Source organism: Gobio gobio, assembly GCF_949357685.1.
Source record: "Gobio gobio genome assembly, chromosome: 6".
NCBI lineage: Eukaryota > Metazoa > Chordata > Actinopteri > Cypriniformes > Gobionidae > Gobio > Gobio gobio.
This window is the reverse complement of record NC_137102.1, coordinates 57228417-57254665: the sequence shown is the minus strand read 5'-3', so window position 1 is coordinate 57254665 and position 26249 is coordinate 57228417. Positions and strand designations below refer to the sequence as shown.

The following is a 26249-nucleotide window of genomic DNA, read 5'->3' as shown; positions in this document are numbered from 1 at the left end:
TCCTCTCCTCCTCTCTTCTCCTCTCTCCTCTCCTTTCGTCTCCTCTCTTCTCCTCTCTCCTCTCCTCTCCTCTCCTCTCCTCCTTTCGTCTACTCTCCTCTCTTCTCCTCTCCTCTCCTCTCCTCCTCTCTCCTTTCATCTCCTCGTCTCCTCTCCTCTCCTTTCGTCTCCTCTCCTTCTCTCTCCGTTCGTCTCCTCTCCTTCTCTCTCCTTTCATCTCCTCCTCTCCTCTCTTCTCTTGTCCTCTCCTCTCCTCCTCTCTTCTTTCATCTCCTCGTCTCGTCTCCTCTCCTCTCCTTTTGTCTCCTCTCCTCCTTTCTTATCTTCTCCTCTCTCCTCTCCTTTTGTCTCCTCTCCTCCTTTCTTATCTTCTCCTCTCCTCCTCTCTCCTTTCATCTCCTCATCTCTTCTCTTCTCTTCTCCTCCTCTCTCCTTTCATCTCCTCCTCTCCTCTCTTCTCTTCTCCTCCTCTCTCCTTTCATCTCCTCCTCTCTTCTCTTCTCTTCTCTTCTCCTCTTCTCCTCCTCTCCTCTCCTCTCCTCTCCTCTCCTCTCCTCTCCTCTCCTCTCCTCTCCTCTCCTCTCCTCTCCTCTCCTCTCCTCTCCTCTCCTCTCCTCTCCTCTCCTCTCCTCTCCTCTCTTCTCCTCCTCTCCTCTCCTCTCCTCTCCTCTCCTCTCCTCTCCTCTCCTCTCCTCTCCTCTCCTCTCCTCTCCTCTCCTCTCCTCTCCTCTCCTCTCCTCTCCTCTCCTCTCCTCTCCTCTCGTATGTGTCTCTCTGTGCAGTGCGTGCATTTATAAACAGGCTTTCTGTTAGACACGCTCTAAATCTGCAGCGGCTCACTGAGTGTGTGTGACTGCTGCTGTTCCTCTGCAGGGACAGGACGGGGACCATCCTCTCTCAGACAGAAATAGCACACAGATCACACACACGGCTCAGGTTACTCAAGAGAACTTGGGAAGCATTCGAGAACAGCTCCAACCCCCTTACAAAAAAGACCATAGAAATATTTTATATATTTTAAAATATACCACTGAAATCCATCATTACACCATATTTTTTTGGTCAATATCATGAAGGTAATACCATTGTATTGTTTGAAGGCTTTTGCTATGCCTTGTCAATCCATGGTATATGAATATGATAAAAGTGTTGTTTTGAGGTATTAAAATGGATTCTAAAAACCCTCAAATGTACGGTAATGTTTGTAATAAATAACATCCCCATTCATATACTAACCAATGAGAACAGCTGCATGTCTTGACCTGTCCTTGTCCATATCCTCTCACACTGATTGGTAAATGGCTCCATCAACGGCGACTCAGTTTTTATTCAATTTGGCTGTAAATGAGGCAAGAGAGAGGATGTAGTTTGACGTCACAGAGGTCTATCATTCCATCTCTATCGTATTGCTTTCTTCTGACTAGGACATTAAACACAATTGTCTTTATCGGTCCATCAGTGATCCACTTAGATCAACACTGCTGGTTCTTCAAACGAGTAAAGTGAGTGACATCTTCACCACGAAGCATCTGGATCAATGAACTGAGGGTATAGATCCACTGGAGGAAAATAGAAATAGTCCAAATGGTGGACTGAGGATAATCTTTGTACACTATATTGCCAAAAGTTTTGGGACGCCTGCCTTTACATGCACATGAACTTTAATGACATCCCATTCTTAATCCGTAGGGTTTAATATGTAGTTGTCCCACCATTTGCAGCTTTAACAGCTTCAGCTCTTCTGGGAAGGCTTTCCTCAAGGTTTAGGAGTGTGTTTATGGGAATTTTGACCATTCTTCTAGAAGTGCATTTGTGAGGTCAGGCACTGATGTTGGACGAGAAGGTCTGGCTCTCAGTCTCCACTCTAATTCATCCCAAAGGTGATCTATCGGGTTGAGGGCAGGACTCTGTGCAGGCCAGTCAAGTTCCTCCACACCAAACTCGCTCATCCATGCCTTTATGGGCCGACGCTTTTACAGGAAGGGGCCGTCCCCAAACTGTTCCCACAAAGTTGGGAGCATGAAATTGTCCAAAATGTCTTGGTGTGCTGAAGCATTAAGAGTTCCTTTCACTGGAACTAAAGGGCCAAGCCCAGCCCCTTAAAAACAACCCCCACACCATAATCCCCCCTCCACCAAACTTCACACTTGGCACAATGCAGTCAGGCAAGTCCCGTTCTCCTGTCAACCGCCAAACCCAGACTCGTCCAGGGGATTGCCAGACAGAGAAGCCTGATTGGTCACTCCAGAGAACACGTCTCACTGTTCTAGAGTCCAGTGGCGGCGCGCTTTACCCCACTGCATCCCACGCTTTGTATTGCACTTGGTGATGTAAGGCTTGGATGAGCTGCTCGGCCGTGGAAACCCATTCCATGAAGCTACACACTGTTCTTGAGCTCATCTGAAGGCCACATGAAGTCTGGAGGTCTGTAGCTGTTGACTCTGCAGACTTCTGTGCACTGTGACCCTCAGCATGCGCTGACCCCGCTCTGCGATTTTACGTGGCCTAACACTTCGTGGCTGAGTTACTGCTGTTCCCAATTGCTTCCACTTTGTTATAACACCACTAACAGTTGAGCATTGAATATTTACTTGTGAGGAAATTTCCCGAATGGACTTATTGCACAGGTGGCAACCGATCACGGCCCCACGCTGGAGTTCTCTGAGCTCCTGAGAGCGACACATTCTCTCACTAATGTGTGTAAAAGCGTCTGCAGGCCTAGTGCTTGATTTATACACCTGTGGATATGAAGGGGTGTCCCAATACTTTTGCCAATGTAGTGTATATGACACTCGACAGTACAATCAGAACAAAATGCGACTGGAACCCCTGTTTTTGCTACTGTACCTTTAAGAGTTCTTTTAAATGACATCTGTTGTGATTGATGCTTTGATCTCTGGAAGTTCTAAAATTCTAAAATCCAGCACTTTGAACTCTTTTAAAAGATCAATGGAAATGAGATTTTTTGTTCATGTGACCTCCGTTTAAAAACAATCTTTGAACACCGTTGACCCAGCGCTGATGCTGAGAGATGCAGCCCACTTTCATGTTCATATGTAGTTCTGCAACGAGAGCATCATCAACACACAGGCAATTATTCTCACAAGTGGTTCAGGGACCTTTACAGGTGCTACCGAAGGCCTGCGTCAGCGAGATACTGCCGTGCAACAGGGAACACACACGACTGCAGTGCTAATGCCTCCGGTCTGACCTGCTTTCTTTGTTTAGCGTAGATCACTCCATCATTACTGTTCTCTTTCTGTCTCCATAAATAACGCAGTTGGAGGGATGTTTGGTGTGTCAGTGTTAACTAATGATCTGAGGGTGGGATTCGGGGTCGTACATGGCCTGAAGAACAAATACTGACACTGGATCTGAGCAATGTGAGAAAACAAGAAAGAGTTTTAATGCTGACTGTGGTGTTTCTGCATCAACCTGATCGGGCCTTATAGAAAATCAACTTGTTTAAAACACTCTTCTAACAATGGACATACATCTCAGGATGCTTTATTTTACAGGACCATCATGCTTTTTGGAACAACCATCATTTTTTGGAATACATTTTGGATCAAATTATATTTATTTATAGATGTTTCATATTTTATCTCAAGCTTTTCTCTGACAGTTGTCTGCTTGGTAACTGCTATTTTAGTATCATTGATGAAATATAAAATAATTTAAATAAATACAATATAATATAATATAGTATAATAAATATAATATAATATAATATAACATAACATAATATAAATATATTATAAATACAATACAATATACTATAATATAATATAATATAACATAATATAAATATATTATACATACAATATAATATATTATAGTATAATATAACAATATAAATATATTATAAATATAATACAAAATAATATAATATAACATAATATAAATATATTATAAATACAATATAATATAGTATAATATAACATAATATAAATATATAATACAATATAATATAATTATAACATAATATAATATAATATAATATAACATAACATAATATAAATATATTATAAATACAATATAATATAGTATAATATAACATAATATAGTATAATATAATACAATAAATATAATATAACATATTATAAATACAATATAATGTAATATAGTATAATATAATAAATATAATATAATATAGTATAATATAATACAACATAATATAAATATATTATAAATATAATATAATATAGTATAATATAATATAACATAATAAATATAGTATAATATAATATAATATAATGTAATATAATATAATATAATATAATATAATATAATATAATATAATATAATATAATATAATATAATATAATATAATATAATATAATATAATATAATAATATAATATAATATAATATAACATAATATAACATGACATAATATAATATAATATAATATAATATAATACATATAAAATAATATATAGCATAATATATAATAATATAATATAATATAATATAATATAATATAATATAATATAATATAATATAATATAATATAATATAATATAATATAATACATATAATATAATATTATATAATATAGTATAATATAATATAATACATATAATATAATATAATAAATATAATATAGTATAATATAATTTAATATTATATAACATATCATATAATATAGTATATAATATAGTATATAATATAATAAATATAATATAGTATAATATAATATAATACATATAATACATATAGTATAATATATAATATAATAAATATAATATAACATAATATAGTTATAATATAATATGATATAATAATGAAATATAACCTAATATAATAATAATTATAATATAGTAATTTTGTTGTGTTTTTGACATTTTTATAAAATATGAATTTTTTATTAAAACATTTTTTAGTTTTAGTTAGCTATAATATCCCTGCTTTATAAGAAGCAACAACTATAAGGGACAGTTGAGATTTGTGTAAAAATGGCTATCATTCATTCACACACAATACATATCGAAATAATTTGTGTCTATTTCACTATTTTACAATTGACATCATCCTGATATATTCAATATTAACATATTCAGTCATTTCAAATGATAATTCATAGCCAAAGATCTGTTTTCCTGGGAGTAGCTTATCTCGTGTAGTACCCAGTTGGCATTTATGCATTTGGTCGATGCTTTAACCATTCAAGATATATATATAGTGTTATTCATGCTTGTATGTTATTTTTGACCACTACAGTGATCTGGACTTGGCAAAACATACAATAGAGCAGAATTAATAAAGAAGTGATGCTCTTTGTTATTTGTCCTGTGATTTTCTTTGCCTCTGTTCTCTCTGTCCTCATTTTTCTTGAATATGAAGCGTCTGTTGAATAGCATAGCCTTGGCATGGCTTGTGTCTGTAAATGTTCTGTGCTCCACAGGATATGATGACTCTTCAGATGTTTACTCCGTTTGCTTGTGTTGAATCCTGTGAACGTGTGCCTTCCCTTTGAAATGCCCGTCTCACAATTGGCAGTCGTGCTTTTTGTTTCTCTGATTGCTGACGTGATGCTACAGTGCATTAGTATAGCGAGAAGTATTGATGCATCTTTTGGTTTTAATAAAAGGCAACCCCTGGGATTTATGTCTTTTTTTCTCTCTCTGCAGTACAAACAAGTGGAGCAGTACATGTCCTTCCACAAACTTCCGGCAGATTTCCGACAGAAAATCCACGATTACTATGAGCACCGTTACCAGGGCAAGATGTTCGATGAAGAAAGCATCCTAGAGGAGCTGAACGAGCCGCTCAGAGAGGTGAGCTTGTGTTTGGTTATCTGTGTGTTTGCAAAGGTCTGTCTATGTCTGCAAACATCAGTGGGAAAAAACTCCCAGAAGGCCCTGCAGTTGTCTCTGAGCTTTCCGAAACAATAAAACCACGCTGAACCGGGAACAGCTTCCAAACTAATTTATGTCACTGTAAACAGCTAAATCCCCCCTGTGAATGGCTTCCAGCTTTCACTATAATGTGCTTTAAGAGAGCGTAATGCTCCTAACATACACTGTGCCATTTGTGTATAGATGTTTATGTTTAGATATGATCCATAATGGCTGAATCACACCGAGAAATGTCAAATCGAATCTCTTTTATATAAGTTTATATATATATATATATATATATATATATATATATATATATATATATATATATATATATATATATATATATATATATATATATATATATATATATATATATATATATATATATATATATATATATATATATATATATATATATATACTCTGTATGTATACTTTTATATACATTTAGTATTATGTAAATATAAATTTTATATAAATGTAATATTTCCAATATAATGAAGAATACAAAATGTAAATACAATAACATAATATATATATATATATATATATATATATATATATATATATATATATATATATATATATATATATATATATATATATATATATATATATATATATATATATATATATATATATATATATATATATATATATATATATATATATATATATGTATGTATATATATATATATATATATATGTATGTATATATATAAATTCTAATATTGGCATAAATTAAATTTAGGCAATAATATACTATATATAAATTTTCTCAATGCTTATTATTATTATTATTATTATTATTATTATTATTAATAAATAAATATATACTGTATTCCTTTTCTAAAACTTTAAATGTAATATTTTAAGTAACAGAATTTTTTTACAAAATATGATAACTATTTTTTCTGATATTAGCATAAATTAAACAGTAAAACAAATACTAAAAAAATTATTAACATATAAATTCTCTACCATTTTAAATGTGATACTTTAAGTATGCTGGATAAAAATATAATAACTAATTGTTTTTGATATTAGCGTAAATTAAATTCAGTAAAACAAATACTAGGCAATAATATTCTATATACTGTATTATTTTTTCAATGCATATTATATATACGTATATATCAGTGTTAATTTTGACAGCAAATTTTGATTTAGTTTTATAGTTTTAGTTTTCATAGTCTTTTGACTAAAATGCCATTTAGTTTTAGTCATATTTTAGTCGCCTGAATTGTTTTTAGTTTTAGTCTAGTTTTAGTCTCCTAAAATCTAATGAGTTTAGTTCAATTGTAATACATTAAGCATTTAAGCATTACATAACCGACTGTCACTTGAACTAACATTTGGACATCATTTTGTTTTTGACATAAAAAATACACGAAAGAGAACTCAATTCACTTTTTTTTTTTTTTTTTTTTAAAACATCTATATAGTTTTTATAACTTTGTATGTTTTTAAGTTAATATACAAATACTGGTCTTTCCTCCTGACTATGAATTAAAGGGGTGGTAAAACACATTCTTTTGAAGGCTTGACTGTGTTTGTGGGGTGCACTGTAACATGTGTTCATGCTTCGTTGTAAAAAAAATTTCCTTATTTTTCATATATTTGACCTTTATTCTACACTGCTCTGTCCCTCCTTGTAAAACGGTCTGATGCTTTCCGGGTAGTATGAAGCCAGTCCCTCAAAAATACGCGATGGGCTCTGATTGGTTAGCTGGCCCAGTGTGTTGTGATTCGCTTACCGCCTAGTTCACGTTTGTCGGAAACATCATGCCCCTTACCTTTACCGGAGGCTGTGCTTTGGTCAGTATTAGAAACAACGGCGTCAATAAAACCATATGAGCCCGAATCAGACCCAGAACATTTGAGTGAAGATGATCGAGCAGAACCTGTTCAGTCCTCAAGAGTAAAGACTGCGGATCTATAATGATCGCTACTGAATGGCACTTTAACTTTTGTATTTTTAGAACGATTATAGCCAAATATCTGTCGCAAGAACTAACGTTAACCCAAAACGAACACTAAGCACTGGCTTTAACTAGTAAGTTAGCCAAATCACACACAGAAGCATGTTTAGCAAGCCTGTAGATAAACAATACATAAAAGCTCTAATCAAAGAATCATTTACACTAATGCCAGGTTCGCTGTTGAGATTTTAACGTTAGTGTTTGTAACGTTAGGTGTTCGTCGGATAACGTTAAGTATGAATGAGCATTTAACAGACTGGTTTGCAGAACAGTGCTGTCATCTGTTTACTTCCTTGCTACAACGTACAACCTATTACAGGAAAACACATCGATGAAAAATAAATCAGACTTACAGGTTGTGGCCCGTAAACAGCTTCTGTTTGTAAATCCAGCTTTCAGGACAAGCCGTTGTGCATATCCTGAATTGAACTCGCGAAGTTTGTGGAAGTTTGTGTTGTCCTCCGTGAAATGTGCAGCGTGCGCGTCGTGCATCCACGCACCGGCAGTGTTTTTTTCACGCAGCTGACGTTGTGCAAATCCGGCATTGAAATCGCGAAGACGGTGGATGTTTCCCTCCGTGAGATGTGCTGCAGGGAGCCCTGCGCGCGCCTGATTCCCCGCTGACTCATACACACGTGCATATAACATGCTGTATGTTAAACGCTCTGCAACGCACCCCCGTCCCAAGGAAGGCTGAACAGAGCAAGTACCCCAGACCTGCAATCCGGATGAAAATAACAGCGTTTCCTTGGCATCGCGGCAACAAAACTCCAGCCTAACTATACCACAACAGCGCCGCGATACAAAATGGCCTCACCCCCCCTTATTTAATATTCTCGGAGGAGGGGTTTATGTAAATATTAAGGCTGGTGATGTCACCAACCCTGGAGGAATGTCTGTAGTCCCTACCGGCCGTTTGCTGTAGTCCTTAGAAACTGATTTCTTTAAAAGCAAATATCTCCCTTTGCTTTAAACTTTGAACGTTGTAACTTTGCAGATGTTGTTTATGCTCAAGCAGCAACATTACACGCTAGCTAAAGTTAGAATAATGAAATCGTGATTTACCACCCCTTTAAATGGGAATTAAATTAAATAAAGTTTATTGTGTAACGAAAAACGAATATATAATTATATACGACTTTTAATTATAAACAAGTTCGAAATACACCGGGACTCTTATTTTGAAATGTTTGCTCCTTACTATTGCAGTTGCAGGAGCTCATTCAAGTTCAGGAGATAAAATATGCATTATTACAAACGTCTAAAACATATTACTATATAAACATTGTAAAGTAAACATTGTCATTATTCATCAGCATTAGTTCATAAACAATTGTCTGGCATAAATGTGTGTTATTGATTGATTGTGAGCCGCTCTGGAGCGCTGGATTGGGGATGCGTGAGCCGTGTTTTCCAGCGGTTAGATCAGTTCAAATAAAATGTGCGCATCTGTTACACAGGACATCAGTTCTGACTGGATCTCTTCCCTAATCGTCCCTCCCTAACATTTTTGTCTCGTTTTTATTTGTGGACTAAAATGACAGTTGATTTTTTAGTTATCGTCTCGTTTTCGTCAGTGAAAAAAGGTTGTTGACGAAAATTATGACGAAAATTATTCGTCAACTAAGTTAACACTGATATATATATATAAATTAGGGCTGTCAAAAGATTAATCGCGATTAATTGCATCCAAAATAAAAGTTTGTGTTTACATAATATATGTGTGTGTACTCTGTTAATTATTATTTATATATAAATACACACACAAGCATGTATATATTTAAGAAAAAAATATTATTTTTATATATAAAACATTTATATATATTATAGATTATATAAATGTATATACCGTATATACATGCAAATATTTCTTAAATATATACATGAATGTGTGTGTATTTATATATAAATAATAATTAACAGAGTACACACACATATATTATGTAAACACAAACTTTTATTTTGGATGCGATTAATCACGATTAATCTTTTGACAGCCCTAATATATATATATATATAAATATATATATACACACACACACACACATATACGTGTGTGTGTGTGTGTGTGTGTGTGTGTGTGTCTCAATGCATATTAATATATATATATATATATATATATATATATATACACACACATATACGTGTGTGTGTGTGTGTGTGTGTGTCTCAATGCATATTAATATATATATATATATATATATATATATATATGCATTCAGAAAATTTATATATAGTATATTATTACCTAGTATTTGTTTTACTGGATTTAATTTAAGCTAATATCAGAAAAAAAAACATCTACATTTTTCAGTATACTTAAAAAATTTAAATTTTTGACAAATTTAAAATGTCAAAAAGTAATACAGTAATGAGAATTTGTAAGATAATGTAATATAATGTGAAATATATTTATATTAGGGCTGACAAAAGATTAATCGCAGCCAAAATAAAAGTTTGTGTTTACATAATATATGTGTGTGTACTCCGTTAATTATTATTTATATATAAATACACACACATTCATGTATATATTTAAGAAATATTTGCATGTATATACATTTATATAATCTATAATATATATAAATATAAATGTTTTATATATAAAAATAATATTTTTTCTTAAATATATACATGCTTGTGTGTGTATTTATATATAAATAATAATTAACAGAGTACACACACATATATTATGTAAACACAAACTTTTATTTTGGATGCGATATATATATGTGTGTATATATATATGTGTGTATATATATATATATATATATATATACACACACACACACTCATTACCCTACAAATTAATGTTTCAAGTATTCTGAAAAATATTATTTTATTATATTATATGTAAATATAATAACTTTAAATTGTATTTTCTTATTTTTGCATAAATTAAATTCGGTCCAACAAATACTAGGCTGTTCCCTCTTATGTTTGATGTAAATGCTGTGTATGTGAGACGTGTGTTTATGTATTTCTCTCACCCTGCGGTCTTTCCATCTGCTGTCAGGAAATCGTGAACTTCAACTGCCGTAAGCTGGTGGCCTCTATGCCCCTGTTCGCCAACGCAGAACCCAACTTTGTGACAGCCATGCTGACGAAGCTCCGTTTCGAGGTCTTCCAACCGGCCGATTACATCATCCGCGAGGGAACCATCGGCAAGAAGATGTACTTCATTCAACACGGCGTCGTGAACGTGATAACCAAAGGAACTGTTGGGCTCAAACTTTCTGACGGCTCCTACTTCGGAGGTACAATCCCACTCATATTCCGATGGGAATTAAACCATCACTTTACTTCATTAAACCGCTCAAATCCTTATTGAACCCTGTAACATTTGAAATAATTTAAGCCAGATATGGCGTGACCTCTTCCGTTTTAGTTCTTTAAATATCATAATTATATGATGGTGAATTAATTGAACTGTAAAGGCAATTAAAATGTTCTGCTCTGACCCGACATTAATATTTAGATGTCACTGTAATTTAAGCACTTGTTATTCTCCAGACACTTCTTCCATCTGCAACCATTTCTCAAAATCTAGAATAGTTTTAAAAAAAAGAAATGTTTGTTGATGACGTGTGTTATTTCTGCACTACCAGATGGAATTGCAAAATAATAATTTACAACAGTATTTCTTTTTTTCAATCACATCCCCACCTGCTATTGGTCAGACAAACAGGAAGCTCCGCCCCTAAATCTGCTCAAATAAACAAAGCAATGTTTTGAAACCACTACAGAACCAACCTATGAGACGTGTGCATTTATGTGCTTTAAAGCCCTACTGAAGTGCCTTGAAACGCTCAGCATTATTCAATGTGTTGACGTAATTGCCACTGAAACTGGAAGACAGGGCGGGGCATATCGAACAGCTCCTCCCTTTTTTTTAAATGTCCAATAGCGTTTGGTTTATATCACAGCTCATCCAGAGCCGTTGAGCTCGGTAAAGTCACATTTTCCAACGGCATGGTATTTTTTTTGCTAGTTTTTTTTGTTGCATAGTTATTATTTTCATGTCCAGCTCCAGGTTGTTTAAATAGCAAATGCACTCACGCCCATCTGTTCAGGCGCATTGTTGGTGTGTTGCTATTTTGAGGAACTGAAAACGACTGCTCCATTGACCAACACAAACCTGGTCTAAAGTCAGTAGTGCAGTATTTTTTGTGTTATTTAAAGGGCACACACACACACACACACACACACACACACACACACACACACACACACACACACACACACACACACACACACACACACACAGGGATGCACAGCACATGACAAATATTAAAAATAAAAGGATTCCTCTCTGGAGAAGCGTTCAGTCTTTCTGCTCGCAAATTCTGCCGTGAAAATATGAATCTGCCATGGTGCGCAACAGGTTTTTAAAGGAAATGGGAGATGAGACTGATTGGTTTATTGCACGTTATGCCCAAAACACACCCATGACTCATTAAAGGGTTAGTTCACCCAAAAATGAAAATTCTGTCATTAATTACTCACCCTCATGTCGTTCGACACCCGTAAGACCTCCGTTCATCTTCGGAACACAAATGAAGATATTTTAGTTGAAAGCTGATGGCTGAGAAAGGCTTCAGATAGGCCTCCATTGGCATTCAGTACATTTACACTCCCAAGACCCATAAAAGGCACTTAAAATGTCGTTACAAAGTCCATCTCACCACAGTGGCTCTACAATAATTTTACGACGCAACGACAATAGTTTTTGTGTGCAAAAAAAAAAATCAAAATAACACCTTTATCCAACTTGTTCTTGTCTTCCATGTGTGCCTCCACGACGCATGCACGAGAATATGACGTAGCGCCAGCGTTCGGGAATCCATGAAATGCACACTTTAGCCCCATTTTGAGCACTACGCCGAGACCTAAAGCACGATCAATGTAGAATTCAACAGCTTAGACACGCGCGTCTTCCTCTGCTTGTAAACAAATCGCTTCTGGCTCATGTGTCCGAACGCCGGATCTGCATCATATTCTCGCGCAAGCGTCGTGGAGGCACACACGGAAGACAAGAACAAGTTGGATAAAGGTGTTATTTTGATTTTTTTTTGCGCACAAAAACTATTGTCGTCGCATCGTAAAATTATTGTAGAGTCACTGTGGTGAGATGGACTTTGTAACGACGTTTTAAGTGCCTTTTATGGGTCTTGTGAGTGTAAGTGTACTGAATGCCAATGGAGGCCTATCTGAAGCCTTTCTCAGCCATCAGCTTTCAACAAAAATATCTTCATTTGTGTTCCGAATATGAACGGAGGTCTTACGGGTGTCGAACGACATGAGGGTGAGTAATAAATGACATAATTTTCATTTTTGGGTGAACTAACCCTTTAAGAGACTAGGTACAATCCTTTTGAACCATGCGCCGGACGCACCGACTGTTTTTTCTGTCATTAAACTAGCAAAAGTGGATTCGGAGTGCACCTGCGCCATGCGCTTCAGACCATATGCTCAGATCGGTAAAATAGGGCTATTTGTGTTTTGTTACTTTGCAGACTTTTTTATGCCCAGACAGCAAGATTATAGAAAGCTGAACATGTAAAAAAGCATAATAGGTCCTGTTGAAGTTCCAAGAGCCTCTGAATCCTCTGTAAAAACAGAACTGCGGCAGAAGTCAATTGAATTGTCATGGTTCTGAGCTGGCGGAGCACTCCAGACCCTTAGAAGTGTGTGTGTTGGGATGTGATGTGCTCTGCTGAGGAGAGGAACACGATCCTTCTGCAGCCTTAAATCCGGATGAGTCAGCCGTTTTTAGCTGCAGAGGGCAGGAGGGTTTGGAAGAGGCTCTCGGCGCGTGACCTTGGAAAGGTCAAAGACAAACCGATGTCTTGTGTAGCCCGAGATAAAGAAAGAAAAGAGAGAGGCCGTGGGCATTGTGTATAGGATCAGTCTCAGTTTTACCCGGAGGAAAACCGTATTGCTCTTTTCATAGCTCAGACTTAATGGAGATCTCATGCATGCAAACAATAAGCTTTCGTGACACACGCAGCACAGCAACGTCACATGAGCGCAACCGCGATAGAGATGATCTCAACTGGTTGATGAATTTCTACTGGTTAATTGTGTGTACCGTCCAGCCCTAGTGGCTTTTGTGTATGTGTGAGTGGATTTTAAATGAGCAATATTACTCAAGTAGCCGTGTGGAATGGCTGTATATCAGCACGGCTGTGATTCGGCCGCAGGTAATCACTGATATACAGCCATATCGCACGGCTATGAGTGTGATAATGCGTTTATACAACAGTTCGAATGGCACAAGTGAGATAAGAAACAACAATGGAGCCTCTTTTGTGCAGAACTACTTCCTTCCACCATGGATTCAGATCTCAAGTTGACAGTTTGACAGTCAACACTGCAGCCGAAATTGAATACTTCTCTACTATAGCCTATAGTATGCGAAAAACAGTATGCCAACAGAGCAGTATGTCTGAATTCATAGTATTTGAAAAACAGTAGGCGGAAAGTACCCGGATGGCCTACTACTTCTGGTGAGATTCTGAAGTGTGCATACACTTTACTATCCCATTAGGCCACAGGAGACGATTTATGAATGGAGGTGAAGGGATGCAACTGACGCTGCTAGGTCACATGATAACAACAACATGGCGGATGTAGTACGTCCGGATTACATTCATACTACATTAATTCATTCTATATAGAACAGGGGTCTCCAAACGGTCCTGGATGGCCACTGTCCTGCAGAGTTTAGCTCCAACCCCAATTAAAAACACCTGAACCAGCTAATCAGTGTCTAACTAGCGCCTTGTAAGCATAGATATCCATAATAAAGGCTAGATGTCTCGTTCGCGCTGCTGGCCAATGGAGGTCGACGTCCGCACCTGGCGGCCATCTTGTCACAGCTCGCTCACTTGTAACATTGTGTTTTAATGGTGCATGTACTTTTTAAATAACCATAACTTGCTCAATTTTCAAACCGTTTGGTTTGTTATAAACGTTAGAGATGTAGTTATGACACTGCATACTTATGAATAATTATTCATAATTTGTTCAAGCATCCAGAATCATAGCCATGTTAATAACGTTTGTAAGAAACCGAACTATTTGTAAATCCGTCAAGATTTCAGCGAGATAAGAGTATTTGTGTTCGTGCAGATCACTCGCCTTACATCAGTTACCACAGAGCCCGCCAGAAAGCTTGCCTGTGACAAGATGGCCGCCGGTGATGACGTTAGAGACTCCGTCGTAAGACATCTAGCCTTTATTATGTATATCTGTCAGGGCTCGACATTAAGCATGTTCACATGCTTGTGCTTCGGACAAGTAAATCTGTCATCCACTTGTCAGAGCTTGTCCGGAAAAAAAAATATTTTTTTGTGTGTGTGTTGTAAATAAAATGTATTCTGAAGCAATTTTCTCACCAGTGTTCAATCAGCTTTGACATATGCATATTTGTGATATTTTTACCTTTTATAAAGGGCATTTTCCCCTAATCTTATTAAATATAGGCTATGATTCAGATTTCCTTTTATATTCTTAAATTGGATCAATAAATTAAATTAGAAGACGAGACGTCAAATTAAATAATTTACACTGAAAAATTACAACTGCATTAAATAATGTTATGAGATTGTTTTAAATATTTTTTGAATATACAAATAAGAAATGTTGGAAAGATGAAACTAAACCTCAGATGAAACTCAGACCGTCTGAATGAGTGAGTCATTGAGTCGATTCGTTCAAACGCTGATTCATCAAGAATGAGGCGGTCGTTTACGAATAGTTCATTGAATCTATGATTCTATCGATACATTCAAAACGCTGAATCATTCACTAACACGTTGTTGCTGTGACACGCGTTCTGCTGTGATCTTTTGGAACTATTTTCGCTGCTGAAATAGAACAAAAACACTCAATATTGCATCAAAATGTAAGTGACGTAATGTTAATAATTGTTTATGGAGCTGTCATTTGAAATCAGTGTCCTTTTCAGTCGTGATGTTATTCGGGAAAACAGCACTTGATAATGTGACATTGCAACTGTATCATGTTATAAATATAAATAAACTCCACATTTTTACGGCAGTGTGTTAACTGAGTTTCTCTGTGTGAGCGGTGCACATATGCGCGAGCGTAAACAGTGCGTTAGTTACCGTCAGTTCATTATACATTATCCACTATCGATCGCCACTTACACTAATAAATGCAGAATCATTCTTGCATTTTGGTGATTCCCTAGTTATTTTTGTTAATGACGTTTTATCAGGCTACTTGTCCGTCGGGCAAGTAAAATTCTCTTTCACTTGCCCCTTCAAAAAATCCACTTGTCCCGGACAAGCGGACAAGTGTTAATGTCGAGCCCTGTCTATGCTTGTAAGACACTGATCAACGTTACCTGGTTCAGGTGTGTTTATTTGGGGTTGGAGCTAAACTCTGCAGGACAGTGGCCCTCCAGGACCAAGTTTGGAGACCCCTGATATAGAACATACTTTTGAGAGAGAGATCCACTAAACGAGTGTCTTACCTGCATCTGATATAGCATTCATTCTTCAGATCATAATATTATATCCAAAATATAAAATCAGTTTGAATGTCCGCTGAGGAAAGCAATATCTTTGTCCTATTAAAATATTTCCAAAGACAGCGCTAAAGCAACTTCAACTCATAAAAGAAGTCTTTGCTGCCATATAGTGGTGTAATAATGTAACTGTCACTGAAGTCAAAATTACAATCACTAACAGACCCTTTCTCAATACCAAATACGGCATATTATTTATTTAAAATAATATTTATTGAACAATAATATTTAAATTAACAACAAAAGCCATTATAAAAGTAAAGGGATAGTTCACCCAAAAATGAAAATGTGATGTTTATCTGCTTACCCCCAGGGCATCCAAGATATAGGTGACTTTGTTTCTTCAGGAGAACACAAATGAAGATTTTGAACTCCAACCGTTGCAGTCTGTCAGTCGTATAATGCATGTGAATAGTAACAAAGATCTATGAGAGTAAAAAAACATGCACAGACAAATCCAAATTAAACCCGGTGGCTTGTGACGTTGATGAAACTGAACCGTATTTATATAATTTTTTACCTCAAATACCCCACTATGTCCAACAGCCTTGAGCGTGCGATCACTTCCGGTAAGTGAGGTCTGTACACGATCTGGTGTGGTTTATGCAAGCGGTGGAAGTGATATCTTGCGCGTATCTCTGCGCCATATCGTGTACATTGACCTCACTTGCCGGAAGTGATCGCGTGCTCAAGGCTGTTAGACATAGTGGGGTATTTGAGGTAAAAAATTATATAAATAATGTTCGGTTTCTCGCACAAACCGATCGTTTCGAAAAAGGCAGATAAACATAACATTTTCATTTTTGGGTGAACTATCCCTTTAACCCAAATCGGTTCGCTCTGGAACAAGTAATAGATGAATAAGACCAAAGATTGCCCCAAATGAATTATATCTCATGTTTAACCACTATCTACATACAGCTGCAAATTCCCGAAGGACTGTCCGAAATGAAGCGATTGTTGGCCTGATGGCCTGATGGACTGATGGCCTGGAGCTCACATCTGTGAAAGCTTTTAAATGAATTGTAAAACAGGCGCTATGTTTATATATGAGTCACATATTTGAGGTCTAAATAACTATTGTTAGAGTGCTAGAAAAATATATCGCACAGCTCTCAGCCAATCAGATTCGAGAACCAGAAAGAACTGTTGTATAAAGGTGTATAATCAAATGAAGGAACAAATTAGATGCAAATGGGGTTTTGTGTCCACAAGAGTGTTTGTGTCTGCACCGGCGCCGGCACGTGTGTGTTTGTTCACCTTTATGTATGTACCTGTGATTGTAGCTTTAATTTACTGCCTTTTGGTTTGATGAATGACCCGGGCTCTGGATGAACGCCGCTGGAATGAAAAAAATTCTCTAAAGTGAGCCAAGGCTTCCAAGGTTGTGTATTGGATTTTCTGGATTGATTGGGAGAGAAGACAGGGAAATGGACCGAACACACAGAGAGGGTCCTGATGGATGGGTCAGGATTTAATACACAGAATGACGCACAACATGTACGATGAGTGATGTTTATTATCTTTTGAGGCTTATTGGTTATTTCTCTCCCATCCTAAGAAACTAGTTGTGTTCCAATATCGCACAAGCTAAATTTAATCCCAGAGAACGTGCGTGTGTGTAAGTGTGTGTGTGTGTGTGTGTGATCTTCTAAATATAGGCTCACAATAACCTTGAACATTCACCATGAAACAGTAAAAATATGATAATTGGAGCTCGATGTGTGACATTTACATCTGTGGGACATTTATTTATAATTTTTTTTTACTATGAAAGTCATTGGAGGTCATGTTTTTTGAACCATAATTGTCCACCGGAAGTCAAACAGGTTTGCAGTGACATAACGATTTAGTAAATTATGACAGAATTTCCCTTTAAAATTGGATATGGGATTTTTTTTCGCATTGAAATAATTACACACTTGATTTATAAGACAGGCGAGCGAGCTCAATAAAGCAAGGATATATTCACATTTGGTAATAAGCATTCAAATCAAATACTTTTGAATGAAGTCTGATAAAGTTTAATTACTTTCTGCAGGCATATGTTTAAATTCATTCCCTGTTCAATGAAGGACTCTTCAGGGTTTCGGTTTTCGAGCTATTTAAAAACACTTGCCATCTTGAAAAGGTCACAGATTTCCTTTCCCCTGATGAACGGCACTATCAAGATGTTTATTTATTTTTTTCAATTATTCTGATGCTCATGTCCTTCAGTCTGCAATGTGTGTGAGTTTGACCGTGTTCCTCTCTGTCAGAGATCTGCCTGCTGACGCGCGGGCGTCGTACGGCGAGCGTGCGAGCGGAGACCTACTGTCGCCTGTATTCTCTCTCCGTGGACAACTTTAATGAGGTATTGGAGGAGTATCCCATGATGAGGAGGGCCTTTGAGACCGTGGCCATCGACCGACTGGACCGCTTGGGTAAGCGAAACCAAAACCACCTTCTGAAGTTTCACAAAGAACAATCATGTGAACATTTTAATGCCTTAAAGGATTATTCAGGGTTTAATGCAGCTTAAGCTTTATGGGCAGCATCTGTGTCGATTAGGACTAAATATTGACTTGTCAATAATGGAGGGCTTGTAAAAAAAAGAACTGAAAACCTGTTAGCAGTAATGCACTTGTCTCATTGACTTCTAATGTAAATGTTTGAGGGTTTGAAAAAGAGTATATTTAAAGGATTAGTTTACTTTCAAATGAAAATTTTCTGATAATTTACTCACCCCCATCTCATCCATGTCTTTCTTCAGTCGAAAAGAAATTACGTTTTTTGAGGAAAACATTCCAGGATTTTTCTCCATATAATGGACTTCAATGGCAACCGAAATGTTGAAGGTCCAAATTAATGCAGTTTCAAAGGAAGGGCTTCAGAGGCTCTGCACGATCTCAGACAAGTAATAGGGTCTGATCTAGCCAAACCATCGGTCATTTTCAAGAACCTAAATTGCCTAAATTGCTCATCTTGCGCTGCTCAGCTAGCCTGACGTCGTCATACTCAGTTCTAGTCTGAATTCGAGTCTGATTCTGCTCCGTTGGGCTGTGATTATGGGGTGTGTTTCAACCGAACCAGGAAAGACCTCAATTGGATAGACCTACAACCAATCCGAGCAATGGAGCGACGCATAACGTTGGTTGTCAAATGTCAACAGAACTCAACTGCACTGTGTTGCCAAGTCCGCGGGTTGTTTTCCATGTCCGCGGATTGAAGCGAACACAATTATGTGATATACAGACCCAGGAATGCGAATTTTAGCAGGCAGCCCTGCCAAAATAACATATATTTCACTCCCCAAATGCCATTTATTTTCCGGAGAACCCCCCCGTAAAGCTATTGGGCTTGTTTTTGGCTAGTTTTGAGTAGCAATTGGGCGGGTTTTGTTGTAAAAACTTGGCAACCCTGTCTGCACGCACGCTGGAATAAGTAACGTTAGAAGAAAAAGATGAGTGTAAACGATCTTTGCCGGTGTTGTACTTACCAACACAATCATCATTTCTGAGAGAAATAGTAAAGGTGAATACATAGACGAACAAGTTCTCCGTTTAGGATTAGAACAAATTTAACCCAAGCGCCTTTGATGACGTGGATGATTACGTTACTGTTGATCATCTGTCCGTCATCGTCTAAAGCCCGCCCTCACAATTTCATTGGTCCGAACAGTTTCTGTTCAGGCATAATTACTCCTCTACGGATCAAGTCCAGACCGAACTGCCCGAGCTCATATGTTGTGGGCAGGGCTAAGTTCGGCTGGCATCCAGGCTACTTCTCAGCGCCACGGATTGCGCAATCACGTCTGAAAGGTCGCGCTAGACGTAAGCGGAAGTAACGCCTCAAGAGAATGTGCGAAGACTAAAACAAACGGCCATTACAAAAAACACTCCATCTCCAACTTCAAAATCATTCCGACATCGTTGTTTTACCTTTTTTTGTTAAAGGACGTTTGTATTAGTCTTCGCACAAGCGCTTTGTAAACACGGGGGCGGTACGTCCTCCTACGTCTAGTGTGACCTTTCAGACGTCATTACGCATTCCGTGGTGTGTCACAGCGTAAGATGAGCAATTTAGGTTTAAAAGTATATACATTTTAAATGTTTTTAGAAAATAACCAATGGTTTGTCTAGATCAGACCCTATTCCTCATCTGGGATCGCGCAGAGCCTCTAAAGCCCTTCCTTTGAAACTGCATTGATTTGGACCTTCAACATTTTGGTTGCCATTGAAGTCCGTTTAATGGAGAAAAATCCTCAAAAAACGTAATTTATTTTACACTGAAAAAAGAAAGACATGAATATTTTGGATGGCATGGGGGTGAGTAGATTATCAGGAAATATTAATTTTGAAGTGAACTAATCCTTTAAAACTCACACGGACTGCATGTTTCCTCTTGCGTAATATTAACCGTCTCCGTCCCTTTCTCGCAACCAATAATACCGCAGTTCTTATTCATGCATTAGTCATTTCACGTATAGACTACTGTAATGCTCTTCTCACAGGTGTTCCCTCTAAATTGCTACATAAGCTTCTGTTGGTTCAGAATTCTGCAGCGCGTGTTCTTTCTAGATCACCTTCTACTGAGCACATTTCTCAGGCTTCTAGTAAAGTATCGAGTTGAATTCAAGATCCTGCTACTTACTTACTTACAAGGCACTTCATAATCTTCCACCCCAATACCTTACTCAACTTCATGATTACACTTCTTCACATGCTCTCAGAACCTCATCTTCAAGTTCTCTTGTGGTACCTCGGATTTGACTAACTACCATGGGTGCCAGATCTTTTAGTTATGCTTCCCCCCGCCTATGGAGTCTTTACTGCACTTTATCTGTATATGCGGAGTGTTCGTTGTGTGTTTTGTCTTGTGTAGTGACCTGTATTTTTGCTTGTGAGGTGGCCTTGGGTGTTATGAAAGGCCCCATTAAATAAAATGCTTTATTAAGTGTGAATTGAATATGTTTTTCTGACACAATCTGGTTTAAGACGTGCTTTTTTTCGTGCTGTAAATAATGGCGCAAACACCAGTAAACTGATGAGCACAAACCTAAGTAAATCTCCTCACATGATTCATTTAAATACTCTCCTCATACATTTTGCGTCTGAAAGGGAAACTCCTACAAATGCATATGCAATAATTTCAGCCACAAAAATAACCTTGTCCTCGCGTTTTCAGAGATAATTTCTCACTGCGCGTCTTTAGTAAATCCTGAAGGCAGTTTTTTAACGCCAAAAGAGGTTTGTGCTGGTGCAAGCTGTTAGTAAATCTGGCCCTTAATTGCATGCTATTTACAATTAAACCTAAATATATTATAATTTAAATGTATATTAAATGCATTGAGTTGAACTAACCCATTTAATTAGGACTTAATTTCTTCTATTGTCTTTTGAAACACTGCCAAGCTTATATGGGAAACTTAAACATTTTAACGTCATGTCTATTGAATGTCATGCATTTAAATATTTTTTAATAACACATTTGTAATGGTGAAGTTGCAGTTTAGTACATTTAAAGTAATAAAGTAAACATTTTTTTTTTTTACAATCGCTAGGACACATTTCTCAATACCTAGGTCACTTTTTCAAAACTCTTCCCACATTGAGCACAACATCAGTCTCTGTGGCCTAAATTGTGAAGCATTTATCATTTCTCTGGCACAAAATGCATTCAGTGACCACATCTTTCAAATCACATGGATTCATTTCTCACTTAGTCTCACTAAACTCCAAACACAGCCAAATCTCTGTACCTACAGGCCAATTTGCATCTTTACCTACTTTTTGTTACAAAATGTAACATAATACAAAATTGAATAAGACAGTAATTTGCTAAATTTCTGAGTGATTCTATAATTGGAGATACATTTTGCATTTCAAAAAGTAAAGGAAAACTTTTACAGTATCTTTTTGAAAACATATTCAATTTTAATAATTCAGTGCTTGCCAAACACAAGTTACTTCCTTTTTTTTATTTATTTTTTTTTTTTTATGAAAAAGTAATGTCTTTATAGTATTATTTGTCAACTCTGTTACAGACAAATTAGGCAATGTGTAGAAATTACACTGGTAACAGAGTTTGACGGGAACAGGATTGACAATTTTAAACATTTTAGCCAATAAACTCCACTTGCAAGCATAAATGCTAAGAGCACATGGCCCTAATGAAATCTTAAACAAATCACTGTGTGATCAGTGATAAATTCTGTTTTACTTTTGATATTGTGGTAACAATTTTGACGTTTTAAAAAAATAACTCTTTAGATTCTTTAGATAACTTTTTAGATTCAAATGTTTTCTCAAAGAGAGCACACACACCTTTCAGTGCTTCAGATCTTATCAGTGAGGGGAAGTGACATCATTTCCTGTATTTTACTTAGTTTGGGAGATAATTGCACCAATTTAAAGGCAAATTATGGTACGGTAACAGAATTGACGCAAGAGTTATAGACACATTTTTGTAAGATAAAAGTTATTTTTAAACAATTTAATGTTGTAGAATTAGGAAAATTACTATTTAGGACTTTTATAAATAAAATAAATTCAATATTACCAAAAGAAAAGTAAAATAAAAACTTGATTACATAATGATGGAAATAAATATACTAGTTCGGACAGCAAGAAATTTTATAGATTATATTGTAATGGCCTGTAACATTGTGTGATCCAGTAACAAGTTGTTAAAATAATAAAAAATATAACCATTTGTAAAAAGCTGGAAAAAATAATGACTCCAAATGTACCCTTCTATAGCAATACTGACATTCAAATCTATCATACTATCAAAACAATTACATGTAGCTGAACAATATATGATTTTCAAAATACAATACAATAATACAAAATGTCATCTCTCATTACAGGAAAAAAGAATTCCATCCTAATGAACAAAGTGCAGCACGACTTAAACTCCGGAATCCTTAACAACCGTGACAACGAGATGATTCAAGAGATTGTGAAGTACGACCGAGAGATGGTGAAGCTGATCGATCACCAGCGCCCGCGTGCCATGTCCATGACGCCCTCCATCCCTGGCGGGATGTTTGCTCCTGGCCAATCGCAGGGCAGCTCTGCCATCGCTACTCTACAGCAAGCTGTAGCGATGAGCTTCTGTCCGCAGTTCGGTGGCCCTATGGTGGGTCCGAGCACCTTGCAGTCGCCCAGGATGGTCCGACGGTTCCAGGTGGTGCAAAGCCTTGCCAGCCCGGTTTCGGTTTCTCCTCAGCAGTCTCTGCCACCGCTTGGCGCGTTCGCCGCCGTCGCTATGGCCAGTCCGCCGGTGCAAAGTCCGCTAGCAGCGGCAGGTGGACGAACTTTCCAGTACGGGAGTGGCGTGATGGGTGCACGCTCTGGATCTCAATTGTCCCTCATCCAACAGCATGCTCCCAGTCCCACACGGCCCAAGGGATCCCATCCGTTGCACCAAACGGGCTGCTTGACCCAGGACGACAGAGCCCTGTCGGCTTCCCAACCCTCCCTACCACAAGATGGCGCCCCGCCCGTCGTGCCCAGCCCACCACCATCGACCCGCGTTTCCTCAACATCAATCGGCCCACCCCATCCTGCCATCCCGGGGCCTTCCGGTGTCCGGAGCGCATTGCCTCAGAGGATGGCACTGCCACACCAGGCGGCCGCAGCCGCGGCTGGGAATTACCCGTCCACACCGCCCACTACAGGCACTCCGCCTGGCGTAACGGGACCGGACTCGGCTATACGCAAGAAAGATTCCATAGTCAGCCTTCCCGAGACGGACTTCACAGCCAGATCCCGGCTCTCGTCCAACCTCTGACGAGAACTCTGAGACTCTTTGCAATACTTTTTGTGAGTCAAAGTTCGTTCATTTTGCTCGGGCGCCGCGCTCGTAGGATGGCTTTTCATAGGAACCAAAGGGAGGGCGATCAGACAGACTTAAGGTGCGGTCACATTTCCCATTGCTCTGTGAAATTTCAAGAGCTAAATTTACATTTACATTCATGCATTTTAACAGATGCTTTTATCCAAAGCGACTTACAAAAGAGCAATTTGTCAACAGTGTTGGGGGTTACGCATTACAAGTAACTTGAGTTATGTAATCAGATTACTTTTTTCAAGTAACTAGTAAAGTAACGCATTACTTTTAAATTTGCAACAAAATATCTGTGTTACTTTTTCAAATAAGTAACGCAAGTTACTTTGTTTTCCCATTTATTGACTGACAGCTCTATTGTCCTCATGTTAAGTGAAATTGTGAGTAAATATGATGGTTGTTGTAGTTCTAGACTAAATGTGAACATGCATTTACTCATCTCACTTGCACAAAAAAAACATCCAGTATTCCTTAAAATGAATAAAATCAGTGAAATGCAAAATCAGAATACTACGCAATCCTCAAATAATTTATATGTTAAATAAATGCAATGCATTTAATCTCACTTTACGGAACAATGTACTTGCTACTGACCTTTGATGATTCGGTTAAACCATAAGCAAAATTGTTTTGTTTTTATTGGTGAAGTGTGATGGCAGCGCAGCTGAAAGGTTTGTTTGAGCAGCGCCCTCTACTGTCCACGCGTCAATTTATTAACCTCTACTGATTATTCAGTATAAAAAAACGTATATATCTATTAACTTACTGATCCTTTAACCTCTACTGTTTCACGCCTTGTTTAAATTTTGACATGAAATATACTTTACATTTGCCCCCCAAAAAACAAGCCCAGCCCAGGTGAGCAAAAGTAATGTTATGCATGACTTTTCTTAAAAAGTAACTTTTTACAATAACGCAATATTGTAATGCATTACTTTTCAATGTAACTTTCCCCAACACTGTTTGTCAATGTTCATGTTTATTTGACAGCTAGATTAGGAAGCAAGCTAGAGAAGAGAAGTGCATTGGTTCGAGGATGTGGGTGTGTCTTAAACTGCTTGTTGAAAGATGCGATGGCCCTAGCAGCTCATTCCACCGGAGAGGAACAGAGAGGGTGAAGGTTTTGGAAAGAGCGAAGCGTCACTCATTTAATGACCTTAGCTGGTTAAAATCGACTCATTCCAATAGGAATCCACATGCAGATGTTGGCCACTTGAATTCATCATGCTGACCAACAGAAAACTGCTTGGTTTGGAAGCGAGTTCTGTGTGAGCCCATGAAATTTCACTGAAATATCACTAATGTGACCGCACCTTTACCGCTACTAGATTTAGCGTCTCCGCTACAAATAGATTCACAAGGTCAGATGCCTCGACTCCACCCGCTAGTGTAGCTAGTGCCGCCCCTGTACAGCTTCTGATGCCTCTTAATATATTTGTCTTTATCGTCCCGAGTGAAAGGGAGAAATCCTGTCGTGTGTTACATGGTGTTTTCCGTAGAGTTCATACAATGCAATCGGGCGACTAGAAAATCAGGGACTTGCAAGAGATGACAATGATGAAATCTGACGCTTTGTGAACGTGTTTTCATTATTTCTGTATAAGCTCTACTTGTAGCAATCTAATTAACTGTCTTTCACTTTGTTGTAAAATATCAATGAAAAAAAAAAAAGTATTATGGACCGCTGGTCGATCTTATATCTTAATGTAAATAAGGAGGTAAAAAAGGGAAAAAAAGAGAAGTTATAATAGAAAACACACAAATTGTATTTACTCGAAAACCAAAGTTGAGCGTGAACACAAGTTTTGGTTGTGTCTGTGTCAACTGAGAAAAACAAGTCAAACGAAAACGTCCTCTATTTAACTGCCTTGATTCCGAGTTTAGAAGCCATATACATGGTCTGTGTGTGCGTGCGTGTGTATTTGTGCACATATGCTTATTGTGTTTTATCGAACGGGAGTGTAATGCTTCTTTTTTTTTTACGACGTTTCGTCAGGCGTGTCGATAAAGGCAATACTTCACTGCATTGGGG

At 37.3% G+C, this 26249-nt stretch overlaps 1 protein-coding gene across 1 annotated transcript in view; it reads left to right on the top strand.

Moving 5' to 3' along the window:
* LOC307128106 (potassium/sodium hyperpolarization-activated cyclic nucleotide-gated channel 2) overlaps positions 1-25937 on the top strand; it is a gene marked incomplete at its 5' end in the record, with an annotated part of 103537 nt that extends 77600 nt beyond the window's left edge. The window contains 4 exons of the mRNA XM_079819704.1: positions 5633-5779; positions 10844-11084; positions 18643-18807; positions 23235-25937. Of these exons, the coding sequence (XP_079675830.1) occupies positions 5633-5779; positions 10844-11084; positions 18643-18807; positions 23235-24160 (1479 nt within the window). The 3' untranslated portion in view covers positions 24161-25937. The remainder of the gene's footprint in view (positions 1-5632; positions 5780-10843; positions 11085-18642; positions 18808-23234) is intronic.
* Between the last annotated feature and the right edge of the window lie 312 nt (positions 25938-26249).